Below are 15,367 nucleotides of genomic sequence, written 5' to 3' on the forward strand. Positions count from 1 at the left end.
GGCACCATTAACAAGTTGAACACCACATTCTTGGTTAAAAGCTTTTTTTTTTTATTGGTTACAATATCAACTCATGGCAACATATCAGTATCACTGAGCCACTGTACAAATACAAAAAAAAAAAATATCTGGTGTGAAAAAAAGACTATAAAAAAGTTATTTCAATAGCAAGTGATTATGACTTCACACAACAGCACTATAAGAACTCATGGCACTAAGTCCCTGGTTTTGACTGGCTCAAAAAATAAATTAAAAAAACAAAAGAAAAAAAAACAAAATTAAAAAATATATATAGCCGCAAGCAGCAATGAACGGGGTCCAAGCAATACACCCATCCTCAATATTATCAGTTGAATGGTAGGTGTGGGTCAGGTGACACCACTGGCCATCTATCAGGTAGTTGTCAATGAAAATGCTGCTTTGATTCCCAGGAGGGCTATGCAGTGTCTGCTGTTAAGTCATGAAGCTGAAGGCCCACGGTGCCATCCAGCGTGTTTTGGGGTCTCCTATGGTCTTACGGGACAGTGCAGCATCACCTCAAACGGGCTAGATTGAGAACGTGAGGATTAAGGACTTGCAAATAGTCGATGGGATGGCTGGCGGACCAGGAGACAACCATTGTGTCTTCTGCCCTGGTCATCAGAAACCTCTCCCACCCCATTCATTCCAGGCACCGTCGAGACCGTCGGTGCCTTACAACGACATGCAAACCTCATCACAGATTTGCATCCTAAGAATCATGAGGAAATTAATGTCTGTTAGAATATAGACTTGCTGTTGCAAATAGACAATGAAGCCAAAAGCTTTATTTTTTTAAAATTAATTCGTACCAGGTTTAAATTTTAAGCTTAAAGGGACCACAAGCAATTTTTCCATGAGGGACTGTATTATAAGGCCAGATGACAATTTATTTTTTAAGCTGCAGTATTTCTGATGTTAGAATTCTCACGTTCACCACGTTCTGTATTTAAAAAAAAAAAAAAAAAGTTTCCCTATTTTTTTGTAGCAGAATTTTTTTATTTTTTCCAACTGAGAAAATGCTACATTTACATTTTTAGCAGACACTTTTAGTTCCTTGGACAGATTACAATTTACATACAATCCATTTATACAGCTGGATATTAACTGAAGCAATTCAGGTTAAGCACCTTCCTCACAAGTACAATAGGTTGTGCCCCAGCTGGGAATCAAACTCAATCCCGAGTTATAAGCCCAGTTCTCTAAGCATTTTACTACTCTGCCGCACAGTATCCATAAATTCAAAAAATACTTGAATCTGGAATCATTGGCTTGTCATAGACCCGACTCATTGGTTTCTGATACTGTCGTTAAAGAGTTTAATAACGTATGCATCAAAGCAGAAGTCCAATACGGTGGCAGTTTTCAGTTGACATGACAAAAATGTTTTTGTTTTATTTTTTTATTGTGCCGAGCGGAGTTCAATCAAGGAAAACGAGGAAGATCAGAGCAGAACCATGCAACTTACTGACATGAATTTTACAGACACTTCTCTAATCTCTCCAAAATACTTGTCAAGCTTTATGTAATTTTAACAAAAGATTTTTATGGCCTTTCCACCGTCTCAAACTCAATGTCTGCTACAATTTTCTTTTTTTACATTACAAATGTCTGATGATAAGAGAACATTTGCGTTCAGCAGGGAGACATCAATGCAAACGTTTAGCGTATTCTGTCCCTTACGGCGGCCATGTTTTTTTTTTTTTTCTCTCAGCGGACCGTTGCCGCGAAACAAGACGTATTCATTCTTGTATTACACGCAAATTCCCGCGGCAGAACGACGGCAGTTTTAGCACAAGCTGACAGACCGCAATGCGCGTCTTCTTGCCGGGACGGTTTACACGTCACAGCCAGAGATTCTATGGCCCGCTGTCCGCGTCGCGCGCGTCTCGGAGCCCCTCAAAATTCGGACACATTTTCTCAAATTAACACAAACAGCATAGGAGTTTTAAAACGAAAACGAAAAAAAAAAAAAAAAATTCTACGGAAGAATAACAATCAGAACAATCACAACAGGTTACCTGGGCACCTCGTGCTTGGCCTCTCCTAATAAGACTTTGCTGTAATACGCAGTGGAGCCAATCGGCGGTGCTTTATTACTAAAATCAGTGTGGATGTTGTGGTCACTAAATGTAACACTAATTAAAGGAAGCAGAGCTGGAGCTTACTGAGAAGTTCAGTTCCCCCTCCTCCCCCCCCCCCCCCCCCCCCCCCCAACCAACCAACCACTCTTTACAAAATACTTTTCCTTAGTTCACTTTTAAGAAAAAAATGTTTCAAAATAGTGTTAAAAGCAAGCGTCTGACATTCTGCTTTGAGACAGAGCCTGTCACCAAGTCATGGGTTATTAAAATATGTGCTTGACTTAAATTTTTACCAAAGTGGTTAGTTTCAAAAGGAGACAAAGCAATGGAGGGGATGCTGACAACTTGAAGACACCGATCATTTTTATGAAACCTCTTGAGACACTGTCTTGGCTCTTAATGCATGCACACTGTACTGGCATACTCAATGTGATTACATTTTTTTGTGTGTGTGTGTGTTAAAACTGAATACTGTTGCGTTTTACACTGAACACTGCAGTAATTACCTATCCATTTGTTTTCTACAAGACTTCTTTTTGTTTATTAGAGACCGGTGGCATTCTCAATAACGGCTCACTGTCCAGAGAGCACTCAAAGTTCTGAACAAAGGTGCTCATCCGAAACGTGCTCGTTTAGCAGACGTTCTAATCGGGTGTGCCAGAAGTTACTGATCACCATACTGATCACAAATACCTCCTCCTCCAAACTGCGTTGCCAGATCAATTTTCTGATCTGTACCACATGCAAATGATCATAATGACTATTAATGAACCACCCAGTATTTACGCAGAACCAGATCATACCGCACGTCTCACTGATACAGGGCACGCAGTAGAAGGCAAAATAAGTCTCAACTCATACCTAAGGATAATAACACAGTTAAGTACCAAGCAGCATTTGACCTTTGATGGACAGTCTGCTTGGCAATGTTTGTCAAGGTCGGGAACTCGAGGACTTTCAGGTGCTGTTTGAATAAAGCTTCAGATTCTATTTCAGAATTTTTCCAGGCACTTTTTTTTTTTTTTTTTTTTTTTTTTTTTGAAGGTCCCGTTTTTTTTTCTTCAAATAATTCCACTCACAGTTCAGCGTCTGTGGCCAGTTTCGGCACATGTATGCTTCCCCGCTAATTACTGTAAGAATTCTTTTCAACACTGGAACTGCAATTACATCTTACATCACACCTAAAGAATATTTCTGGAAAAACAACAAAAAAAAAAAAAACAGAAAAAAAAAAAATTGTCAATATGTGTAGATTCATTTCTTCAGAGAACAAAAGAAAGAAAAAGGTAGAAGATACAGTAATGAAAAAACTCAAAACTGCTACAGATATCACTACATGATTGTAAAAGGATTTTCTTGTAATCAAATACAATTAAAAAAACAAACAAACTGTACTAACTGTAGAATAGAAAGTAACCAAACTATTGAACTGGATACAATAATATACAGGAACTAAAAGACCTGCACATGCTGAAATTCAGATTCCATTACATAGCTGTTTCATATCCCACAAATCCCAGTAATGTTTCCTTACATAATGGAAGTCTCTGCACCTCTCGAAATGTTCCACTTTCCCCTTTTGGCGTTTGAATTGGCACTATGAGTAAGGCAACCTAATTTTCAGGCCATTAAAACTCTATGTTTTGGGAGGATGGGCTGTATTCAGTCCCAAATGGGCAGTAGGCCCCTGTCAGCGAGGGGGGGTGGGGGCGACTCATCCCTTTTTAATTTTCTTTTTTCTTTTTTTAAAGCACTTCCGAGCCTACTGACAAACTCTGAAAGCTCTGTGAAACGACAAAGTTTATTTCAAATAAAGTGGGAGGGTGTTCCACAGGGACCTTTCTAGGCCCAATCAATGTTACACCGGGCAGTCGGCTTGCTTGCTTGGAAGGGGAGTTAAGCTCTAGCAATGAATGGTGCATGTGAGGGTGCTGTGTACACTACAGTAAGGCAAAGTGGGGTTCAGAGAGATCTGGCCACAGTCCAGTCAAATACAAACCACTTTTTTTAAATAAAAAAAAAGGCAAGTGCATTTACAAGTGAGCCTGCACAGGGATTCCATTTACTTTTTACATAACACATACGTGTGCATGTGCATATAACAAACACAGTACGTGTGTGTGTATTTACACACGCACACTCACACACATTACACATACATGTATGTGCATACATAAGATGTGTAATGTGTTCTATTTTAGATGTAAGGCTAAAACTTGTGTGTGCTCGGGACTGTTCACACAATTTGTGCAGTTCTACCTAGATCTGACTACAGTGCCACCATTTAAAAAAAAATTAAAATAAAAAAAAAAGGCCAGTGCAGCACTCTCGTCTTGAGAAACAGAAAAAAAAAAAAAAACAACCTTGTACGGTATCATTCTGATGGAGAGCTGGCACTAAGATTTTTTTCTGACATACAACAAACTAACTAGCAAGATTTGATGGTGCAATATCCGTTATGGAATGGCAAAAAAAAAAACGCTATCGTATGTTACCTGGTTCCATTAGGACTCCAGGTGCACTGTCTTAAGTTACATTAATTAAGGGGTTTCTCTTCCGCCGCATGATATTTGCGTCTAAAAGTCAACTCGCGGGCGCCACGGAAACGTGGAACCGAACCCCGGACGCATTGCAGGTCCTGGACTCCGTCCGGCGCGTCGCAGTAAAAGGCAGAAAACACGAAAAAACCCACGCAGCGAATAACACGAGTATCGATCGTCACGACGACGCTGCCGCCCCCGTCGTGCAAACGAACACGAGTATCGATCGTCACGACGACGCTGCCGCCCGTCGTGCAAACGAACACGAGTATCGATCGTCACGACGACGCTGCCGCCCCCGTCGTGCAAACGAACACGAGTATCAATCGTCACGACGTCGCTGCCGCCCCCGTCGTGCAAACGAACACGAGTATCAATCGTCACGACGACGCTGCCGCCCGTCATGCAAACGAACACGAGTATCGATCACGACGACGCTGCCGCCAGCCGCCGCTGCGGGCGGCTTCCTAAGTCGACTCGACTCTTCATTCTACTTCGCCACAAGTTGCTGTACGAGCAGTTTCCTACTCTTCCCAAAGACCGAGCTTCCCACCCATGACGCATCTCCTCGTCTCCGTCTTAATGTGGAAGTGGTAACACCACAAACTCGACTGCATGCCCCGCAGCCTCCATCACACCGCAGCACAGCATTGTGGGACAGCTTGCCCGCGAACAAACCAGCTGAGGGAAGTTAATTCATTAACGGCGTTAACACTAACGGTGATCTGTGGGAGGGGCACCAGGTGGAGATGTCTTTAATTGCAGCGATGTTGGGTTTTTTTTTTTTTTTTTTGGGCCCAGAAATCACGGAAAACAACAAACAGATCACCCAGCCTTGTTTCCTAGCAACTTGTACAAAAACACAGATTGTAACATAAATGGTGTCAAGGTCTGAACAACCTTTTTTTTTTTCTGCAGTTCCTCCCGACGAATGAATTTCTGAAGCACAGTGCGACGTTCCAAGTGAACTCAGTTTTTTTTTTTTTTTTTTTTAAGTGGAGACATGCCAACGAAAACGTAATTAGTTCTTGCAGATAATTAATATCGTACGGACCGAGGGGAGAACACTCTGCGTGCGTTTATGCCTGTGTACAGGAAGAACCCCGTACATACAAACACATATTCATATTCATACTCATATGAAAAGATGCACGTATTCGGACTGGCACTGACGCAACGTTGTATATGCGGTCTACATAAAAAAATGCAAATGAGGAAAAAAAATCAAAAAACGGAAAATAAAAATTGGAGGGTGGCCAATAAAACAACTACAAAATGAAATACATACAAATACAATATATATGCATATATATGATACATATATATATTCATATATACACACATATTATACAATGACTGGCTCTTAGCTTTTCCATAACCATGGTAACACACTGATCCCTGTCTGTCTGTCACCAAGGTTAGTCTCAAATCTCTTCATTTTTGATTGGACGATGTACTGAAAGCTTTTTGGAGTAAGTCGATAGAAAGAAAAACAAAACCAAAAAAAAAAAAAAAAGAAAAAGGGGGAAAAAAAATAACACTTGGAAAAGTATAAAGAACGTTACTCTCCCACAGCTGGGAACTGGCAGCAGTGATTTCCCCGCCCCTCCCAGCCCACCCCCCCCCTCACCCCCTCCTCCCTGGGCGGGGCGGGGCGTCACGCGGTGTTGCCGCCCCCTTGGCTCCGCCCCCTCCGTCGCATTAATTCCAGATTCTGAGGAAACTGTCCCAGGAGCCCGTGGCCACCGCCATGCCGTCATCCGTCACTCCTAAACAGCTCACCCGGTTATCGTGGCCCGCCAGCACACCTGTGGGAGAAGACACAGGCGTCACCCTCACCCTGTCACACCCGCACAGGCATCACCCTCACCCTCTCATCCGCACAGGCGTCACTCTCACCCTTTCACATCCGCACAGACGTCACCCTCACCCTGTCACACCCGCACAGGCATCACCCTCACCCTGTCACACCCGCACAGGCGTCACCCTCACCCTGTCACACCCGCACAGGCGTCACCCTCACCCTGTCACACCCGCACAGGCGTCACCCTCACCCTGTCACAACCACACAGGCGTCACCCTCACCCTGTCACACCCGCACAGGCGTCACCCTCACCCTGTCACACCGCACAGGCGTCACCCTCACCCTGTCACACCCGCACAGGCGTCACCCTCACCCTGTCACACCCGCACAGGCGTCACTCTCACCCGCACAGGCGTCACCCTCACCCTGTCACACCCGCACAGGCGTCACCCTCACCCTGTCACACCCGCACAGGCGTCACCCTCACACTCTCACCCGCACAGGCGTCACCCTCACCCTGTCACACCCGCACAGACGTCACCCTCACCCTGTCACACCCGCACAGGCGTCACCCTCACCCTGTCACACCCGCACAGGCGCCACCCTCACCCTGGCACAGGCGTCACCCTCACCCTGTCCACCCCCACCCTGCACACGGCGTCACCTCACCCTGGCACAGGCGTCACCTACCCTGTCACACCGCACAGGCGTCACCCTTCACCCGTGTGACACTCGCACAGCCATACCAGCGCATGTGACAATCACAGCTAGCCAACTCAGTTAAATAGTAGACTAACACATTTTCAACAACATTAATAGATCAGAGAGACCAGAGAGCCCCCAGGACCAGGGGTCGAGAAACACAGGTCTAAAGCATTTCTGCCCCCCCCCCCCCCATTTCCAAAAAAAGGGGCACTACTCCCGCCACCGACCTGCCCGCTCCCCCTTGAGCGTGTCCCAGACGTTGCAGTTGAAGTCGTCGTAGCCGGCGAGCAGGAGGCGGCCGCTCTTGGAGAAGGCCACCGAGGTGATGCCGCAGATGATGTTGTCGTGGGAGTACATCATCAGCTCCTGGTCCGCCCGCAGGTCGAACAGCCTGCAGGTGGCGTCGTCCGAGCCCGTGGTGAAGGCGTTCCCGTTGGGGAAGAACTGGGGGGGGAGGAAGAGCACGGGGGGGGGGGGGGGGGGGATTATGTGTGAAGGCTACCAACATCAGTGAGCAAAGGGCTTAAGTTAAGGCACACAACTTCTGCAACATCTCCTTCTCACGCTCTCATGAACACTCGCAAGACGAGGACAAAAGAACGATGACTAATTAAAAACTATGGAAGATCTCAACCTGAACGCACAATACCACGATAACTGATCTGAGTATAACACATCTCAATTTAATAAGCACAACTACACTTTGGAGACCTGGAATCTCCTCCTCAATACCGTAAATTGAGGAAATTAACTGAAATTCAAATTACTCAAATATCCCCACATCAAGCATTTAACCCCTTGCAGAGCATGTTTTTTTTTTGGAATGTTTTCTCAACATTCTAAGTCAGATTTCTAGAACTCCACTCCACTCCCAGTTAACAGTAGCCATTGTGACATCAGCATTAGAATGTTCGGTTAAGAACATTCTAATCACACATTTGCGATCGCAAATCTAAAAGTTTTGGGATTTTCGGGGCCGAGGGCACTTACGCAAACGGCGTTGATGTCGGACACGTGGCCGGTGAAGGACTGCCGGCACATTCCGTCTCGGATGTCCCAGAGCTTGGAGGAGGCGTCGCAGGCGCCCGACACGAAGGTCTTGAAGTCGGGGCTCAGCGAGAGGCTCATGACATCACCGGTGTGGCCCGTGAAGGTGGTGGCCTGCTGCCCTGTCTCGATGTCCCACAATGCACTGCAGCGGAGCAGGAGAAAAAAAACATCTCAGGGACAGAGCAAGGAAATCCGACGCAACCACCCACCACCCCCCCACAAAATATAAACAAGGAAGCCCCCCCCCCAGCCCCCAAACACACTGTCTGAGTGGGACCTTCTCTGCTAGCTCACAGGAAACCCATTTTAAAAAAGAGGAAAAGCTCCAGACCATCACTGTCACTGAACCAGACCTGGGTCAAAAAATGATCCCTAAAAATACTATAACCCTTCAGGGACTTGAGCAGATAAATGGCATCTTTTAAATGAAACCATTTTCTTTCTTTTTTTTTTAACAATCAGTTTGGTTAAACATTCTTATTTCTTGAAAGCTCTTTCCAGGCATCTGAAGTTAAGAAATTCAAATATGCACCTCAACCATGTTTACACCAAGCCATAAAAGAGTGATGACAGGGACTTTCCCATTTAACTGCACTTCTAATACGCTTGGAAAAAAAAAAAATTTTTTAATGAAAAAAAAAAAAGGAATTGAGCAGAAACATTCTCATTGGGCGAGCCAGCCAAGTTGCCATGACAGCCCCGAGAGACTGACATTGCGGCGGCCGCCCTGTGATTGGCCTCTCTCAGCTCGGAACTCACCAGGTGGTGTCCCCGGAACTGGTGACGATCTGGATGTCGTCTAGGAAACGACAGCATGACAAATACCCTGCGAGAGCACGGAAAAGAGAGCGACGCGTTAAAGGATGACCGACGCGCGGGGGGGCATCCTCGGCCGCGAAAACGAGGAGCCCCGGCGTCCGAAGCTGTGATTAATATCAAACGGCCTCAAACAGTGATTCATTGACCTGATGTTGTTTTATGACAGCCTTGGGCCGCACGTGTTTTACAGTACAGGGTGGGAGACGCAGGATGTGCGGGCTTTTGCTTTCGCAATCGACAACCAATTCAGCCCCAAGAAACCACGTGAGGTGAACTGTGTAATAAAGCACTTTAATAGTGAAACCTGAACGTCAGCAGGACCTGGGCTGAAGATCCTCAATGCAAGAGGCACGGATCTCACACTCCAGTCCTGGACGGCTGCAGTGTCTGCTGACTGTTGAGGCCTTTTCAAGCACTTAAATGTTTAATCCAAGTCACTGATTAGATATGTGTGGAAATAAGTGTCCACACACATTTCCGAATCTTAAATTGGCCTCGGATTGAAAGGTAAGGACAAGCTCCAGCAGACACTGTGCCCCACCAGGACTGGAGTTAAACCTGCAGACACTGCGGCCCTCCAGGACTGGAGTTAAACCTGCAGACACTGCGGCCCTCCAGGACTGGAGTTAAACCTGCAGACACTGCGGCCCTCCAGGACTGGAGTTAAACCTGCAGACACTGCGGCCCTCCAGGACTGGAGTTAAACCAGCAGATGAATTAGACCAACTACAGGTGAATTATCTCTTTACCTGTGTGGCTAGGTAACTCTGGTCACTCAGACATTGCCTGGCCAGGTCTTTATGGTTACAGGTGTATGGTACAGGTGAGTCAGCTCTTTTAGGTCACAGGTGTATGGTACAGGAGAGTCAGCTCTTTAAGGTTACAGGTGAGTCAGCTTTTTAAGGTTACAGGTGTATGGTACAGGTGAGTCGGTACTTTTAGGTTACAGGTGTATGGTACAGGCGAGTCAGTTCTTTTAGGTTACAGGTGTATGGTACAGGTGAGTCAGCTCTTTAAGGTTACAGGTGTATGGTACAGGTGAGTCAGCCCCTCACCTGTGTGGCCAGGTAACTCTCGGGTCACCCTGACGTTCCCCTCCCGGGTCTTCAGGCTGTATATGGAGCAGATGTTGTCCAGGCCGCCGCAGGCCACGTAGTTTCCGGAGGGGGCGTAGGCGCAGGTCATCACCCAGGACGACCGCAGCGGGATGGCGTGCATCTGAGGGCGAGCACAGCACAGCCTTCTTAAAAGAACTACAAACGGCACAGCCCTCTCAATACAAATACAAACAGCACAGCCTTATCAATAAAACTACAAACAGCACAGCCTTCTTGAAAGAACTACAAACAGCACAGCCTTATCAATAAAACTACAAACAGCGCAGCCTTATCAATAAAACTACAAACAGCACAGCCTTATCAATAAAACTACAAACAGCACAGCCTTCTTAAAAGAACTACAAAAAGCACAGCCTTATCAATAAAACTACAAACAGCACATCCTTCTCAATAGAACTACAAACAGCACAGCCTTCTCAATACAACTACAAACTGGCACAGCCTTCTCAATAAAACTACACACTGCACAGCCTTCTCAATAAAACTACAAAGAACACAGCCTTCTCAATAAAACTACAAAGAGCACAGCCTTCTCAGTACAACTACAAACAGCACCGCCTTCTCAATAAAACTACAAATTGGCTATTCAATGGAACTACAAACGTGATATATGCTCTGACTCACAGAAAGGCAGCCAACTCGCTAGAAGTTCTGACTGAAAAATTAAAAGCCAAGTTTACCCACAAATCCTACTCTAAAATTTAATATTTTTATCTATCAACCACCCACACAATGTGCTTGCTTGCAAAGAAAATACTTCTTACAACATTTCAGATATTTCTGATGGTAAGACCGCAAGGTACATATTTGCATTCTGGCAAGGAGGAGAGAAGGAAATGCATTATGGGAGTTGTAGTTTTTGCATTACATTTATATTTTATTGTCTCAGTACAGTGATCAGCAAATAGCTGACAAAATGTCTTTTGTATCTGCAAAAAAATACATGTCCATTCATGTTCATACAACAATTAGGACGAAGGACACTACACTATAAAGTTCAATATAGATTAAAAAAAACAATTTTACAAAACAATTTTACATGCATATACAGGAGGTTCACAAGTTTCAGAACTCAGGGGTCAATTGTCCATTGAGCACTGCCACACCACATCACTACACCATATTCTGAGTTGGCACAGGTAAACCGGTAGATCAGCCTACATTTCCAAGAGACCTACTCCATACAACACACGCGGCTTCTCACCTTGTTTGTTGTGTAGCTGTCCCATATGATTAACTTGCCATCTTGAGAGGCACTGACCAGTAACCTGTAAGTTTCACGGGGACAAAAAAAAAAAAAAGTCAAACAGTGTCTGGATGTAACGCAACGCAGAGTCAAGCATAAGCAAATGTACCAGTGCGATAGAGCAAACACACTGGAACAGTTTTACATTTATATTTTATAATTTGGGCATGTTGAAAGTGCTCTCATCCAGGGCGACTTGCACAGCTTACTTTATTCACGCATACAATTTGTTTATCCATCTACTGAAACAATGCAAGCGCCTTACAGGAACATTGAATTTACACATTTAACGGACTCCCCTCTGCAGAGCAAACTAAGGCTCACGGAGCGGCTGAGAGGCACAGCTGCAGTGCCCCGCCCGAGATTCGAACCCGCAACCTCCCCGAGTTACGAGCCCGATCCCCAGACTGTGACGCTGCGGCGCCTCGTCGGGCAGAGTGTCTCCCCCCCCGCGTGGGCGAGAGCAGCTAGGGGCCGCGCCCACCTTGCGCCAGAGCCCTGTCATATAATATTAATAAAGCACAAAGCGCAGACCGCCCGAAAAAAAGCCTCGTCCGGATAGCCAGATAGCGCAGGGTGAAGGAAGGAAGTGAAGGCTAGCCAGCTAGCGCAGGGTGAAGGAAGGAAGTGTAGGCTAGCCAGCTAGCGCAGGATAAAGGAAGGAAGTGAAGGCTAGCCAGATAGCGATGGGTGAAGGAAGCAAGTGTAGGCTAGCCAGATAGCGATGGGTGAAGGAAGGAAGTGAAGGCTAGCCAGCTAGTGCAGGGTAAAGGAAGGAAGTGTAGGCTAGCCAGATAGCGCAGGGTAAAGGAAGGAAGCGTAGGCTAGCCAGCTAGTGCAGGGTGAAGGAAGGACGTGTAGGCTAGCCAGATAGCGAAGGGTGAAGGAAGGAAGTGAAGGCTAGCCAGCTAGAGCAGGGTAAAGGAATTGTGTAGGCTAGCCAGCTAGCGCAGGGTAAAGGAAGGAAGTGAAGGCTCGCCAGCTAGCGCAGGGTAAAGGAAAGAAGTGTAGGTTAGCCAGCTAGCGCAGGGTGAAGCCAGGACCCTGCGCCTCCCAAATGTCAACCTCTGTATATAAAACAAACACAGTCTGTTTGTCCTCCTCCTTGGGAGCAATATCAGGAAACCGTTTAGAAACTCCATTCATTTTAACCCCACCCCTGCGCAGGCAACCATTCCAAATGCTACTCTAAAACTTCCAACGGAACTTGCTCTATGTCGGGATTCCTGGCAAATGAATCATTTATGAAACTGATGAAAGAAAAACACTTTAATCTTGAACTGTGGCCAGTTCAAACAGAAACTTGCAGTCAAAAAAGGGACACAGCTGATTGATGACATGGGCTGATAACTGACACGGCAATCACTGACACGGCCGATCACGGGCACCCACCTGGAGTCGGTGCCCCAGTGCATGGCATAGATTTTGGCTAGATGGCCTCTGAGGGTGCGTCTCGTCCTCATCTGGATCCTTCCCACCGAATCCAGACCCGCCGTCATCTGCGCAGAAAGCAGAGATGACATCATTGCAGCCGCAGCCCTGCAGCAGCAGTCCTCAAGCCTGCATTATTGATGCACACTTAAACGGGCAGTTAAAGCAGCTGATCACAGTTACTGCCCCTGACCCGGTTTCCTGGGTATGAACACGCTGCACAAACACAGAAACCCAAAAACCGAGCGACCCCTTCAGGGCCACTGCGGAGAATCAGTGGCTACAGCAAACATGCAACACACACAAGAGATTTTTAAACTGAATCGCACGCACGCGCGCACACACACACACACACAGAGGAAAAACTGGGCTGCTTTTTGTAATGCAGTCGGGAGACAGTGTTAAATATTTCAGAGCTTTAAGTGCACTCTCCAGAAAGTGGGTCTCAGCTGTAATGAGCTTCACATCCAGCCACTTAACAGCCACACCCTAAACCCCAACCGCACTGCTGCCCCCCCCCCTCCCAAACCAGGTCCTTACCTGAGACAGAGTGGAATCGCTACATGCTTTCCTGGCATCCTGTAAGGAGAGAAACTCACATCACCGCACAGGTAGAGCCAGAGAAACACACATACAGTACAAGGGAGAGAGGGAGGAGCAGGCTAGGCTAGGCTAGCGACAGTGGCTAGTCTCCCCCATCTTAGGAGCAGGACCACCAGACCGTTTACATCTGAGTGAAGGTGGGATCACCTGACATCCTCCAATACAGAACAAAAACATTTCAGAAGACGGTTCATTTTTGGTTTGCAACTTTTTTTTTTTTTCATGGAAAATTTTCAGGTGTCTGTGGAAAAGTCTTAAGACTTACAGTATTTTCCAGAATGTTATTTTCTCCAGGTGTGGTGTTGAAAAAAACTGTTTGTGTGTGTATGTGTGTGTGTGTGTGTATCCTCTTGTGCGAGTGCGTGTGTATGCGTCCATGCGTGCATGCGCGTGCGCTTGTGAGTGTGGCCATAACGGTGTGTATGTGTGCGTGTGCGTGTGCGTGCGCGCGTGTATGTGGGCGTGACAGTGCGTGTGTGTGTGTGTGTATGTAAGCTCCGCTCTCTTACTCGGATCTGATTCCGCAGCTGTTCTGCTTCCTGTCGTAACTGCTCCAGTTCGCTCATTGTCCCCGTCTGATGATGCGTTCAGTCCACTATCCGCTCCACACAACCAGCTGACACCTGCAGGGAAAACGCACGAGGATGACCTCACGTCAGGGGAGAGGAGTGTGGGGGGTAGGAGAAGGGCGCGGTGGGGAGGAGAGGGGTGCGGGGCAGGGAAAGGGGTGCGGGACAGGGGAGAGGGGTGTGGCAGGGCGGGGGTGCGGGGTGGGGAGAGGGGTGCGGCAGGGCGGGGGAGAGGGGGGGGGAGGGGGTGCGTGAGAGGGTGCGGGCGGGGAGGGGGTGCGGGGCGGGGCAGAGGGGTGCGGGGCGGGGCAGAGGGCTGCGGGGCGCGGGGGGGAGGAGACGAGCACAGGTGCGTTTCACGGACAAACAACCTTTTCCTGCACGCGTTCTATCTTTAGCTCAGTGTGCAATAATAGCTTCTCGATTCGTCTGACCTGTGCTATTAATATAACAGGCACCAGACTCCACTGGAGAATCACGCATCCCAGCTCCCCAAGGGGGAGGGGTTGTCCTGGTAACAACAGCATGCAGAGCTTCAGAGGGCCCGGACACACACACATGCGCATACACACATACACATACAGACACACACACACACAGGCACGTACACATACAGACACACACACGCACACAGGCACGTACACACACACACACACACACACAGGCACGTACACACACACACACACACACACAGGCACGTACGTACACACACACACACACACAGGTGTGTACACACAAACACATATGCGCGTGCACACAAACACAGACACACGCACACACACACACACCAACACATGCGTGCACAATCTTCAGGACGTCCTGCGTTGCTCAACACGGGCCATACTTTCTCAAAACGCAGTAAAATGGGTTTAATATCCACCTGTCAGTCAAGTTCTCCGTTTTATGTCGCTAGCAACAAGTCTATTAGTTCACTTCTTTTGCAGTGAAAATGCTGGAATTGACCATGACCAAGTTAGGTGAACATGTTAACATATTAATACCACTTTCATCCACCCATGCATGGCTGTAAATATAGATAACCTCTATAATCCCTCCCCACCTCCCCAACCCCCCCCCCCCCCGCCCCTTATGTGCCGCTCAGTCAAAATGGCAAAGTAAAATGGCATACGAACAAATAGAGCATCTTAAAATTAGGTTTGTCACGTGATCCACCAGAGTGGGTATCTGTACTGTGGTATCAGAGTTGTGGTCCAGCCACCCTGAACCAACAGGGCCACAGGTCATCAACAACAAGCTCCGCCCACCAACCCAGAACACAAGCAGAGCACTGTGCAAATATCATCATCAAGCTGTATCCCCACTTCGGCTAATTATTTTAGACACAACTGCTCTGACACTACAGGGCTCTGCGCTAACGTT

General features: G+C 47.0%; 1 protein-coding gene across 4 annotated transcripts in view; it reads right to left on the minus strand.

The window, feature by feature from the left end:
• Positions 1 to 27: 27 nt before the first annotated feature.
• Positions 28 to 15,367, minus strand: part of LOC135252262 (guanine nucleotide-binding protein subunit beta-4) — a 41,658-nt gene continuing 26,318 nt past the window's right edge. For all 4 annotated transcript variants that reach the window (XM_064330147.1, XM_064330146.1, XM_064330148.1 and 1 more), the window contains 9 exons: positions 13,928 to 14,041; positions 13,356 to 13,394; positions 12,777 to 12,883; positions 11,343 to 11,406; positions 10,076 to 10,238; positions 8,961 to 9,027; positions 8,142 to 8,343; positions 7,379 to 7,595; positions 28 to 6,450 (listed from right to left, as the gene is read on the minus strand). In XM_064330147.1, coding sequence (XP_064186217.1) covers positions 6,344 to 6,450; positions 7,379 to 7,595; positions 8,142 to 8,343; positions 8,961 to 9,027; positions 10,076 to 10,238; positions 11,343 to 11,406; positions 12,777 to 12,883; positions 13,356 to 13,394; positions 13,928 to 13,984 — 1,023 coding nt within the window. In that variant the 5' untranslated portion in view covers positions 13,985 to 14,041 and the 3' untranslated portion in view covers positions 28 to 6,343. The remainder of the gene's footprint in view (positions 6,451 to 7,378; positions 7,596 to 8,141; positions 8,344 to 8,960; positions 9,028 to 10,075; positions 10,239 to 11,342; positions 11,407 to 12,776; positions 12,884 to 13,355; positions 13,395 to 13,927; positions 14,042 to 15,367) is intronic.

Source organism: Anguilla rostrata, chromosome 4 (assembly GCF_018555375.3).
Source record: "Anguilla rostrata isolate EN2019 chromosome 4, ASM1855537v3, whole genome shotgun sequence".
NCBI lineage: Eukaryota > Metazoa > Chordata > Actinopteri > Anguilliformes > Anguillidae > Anguilla > Anguilla rostrata.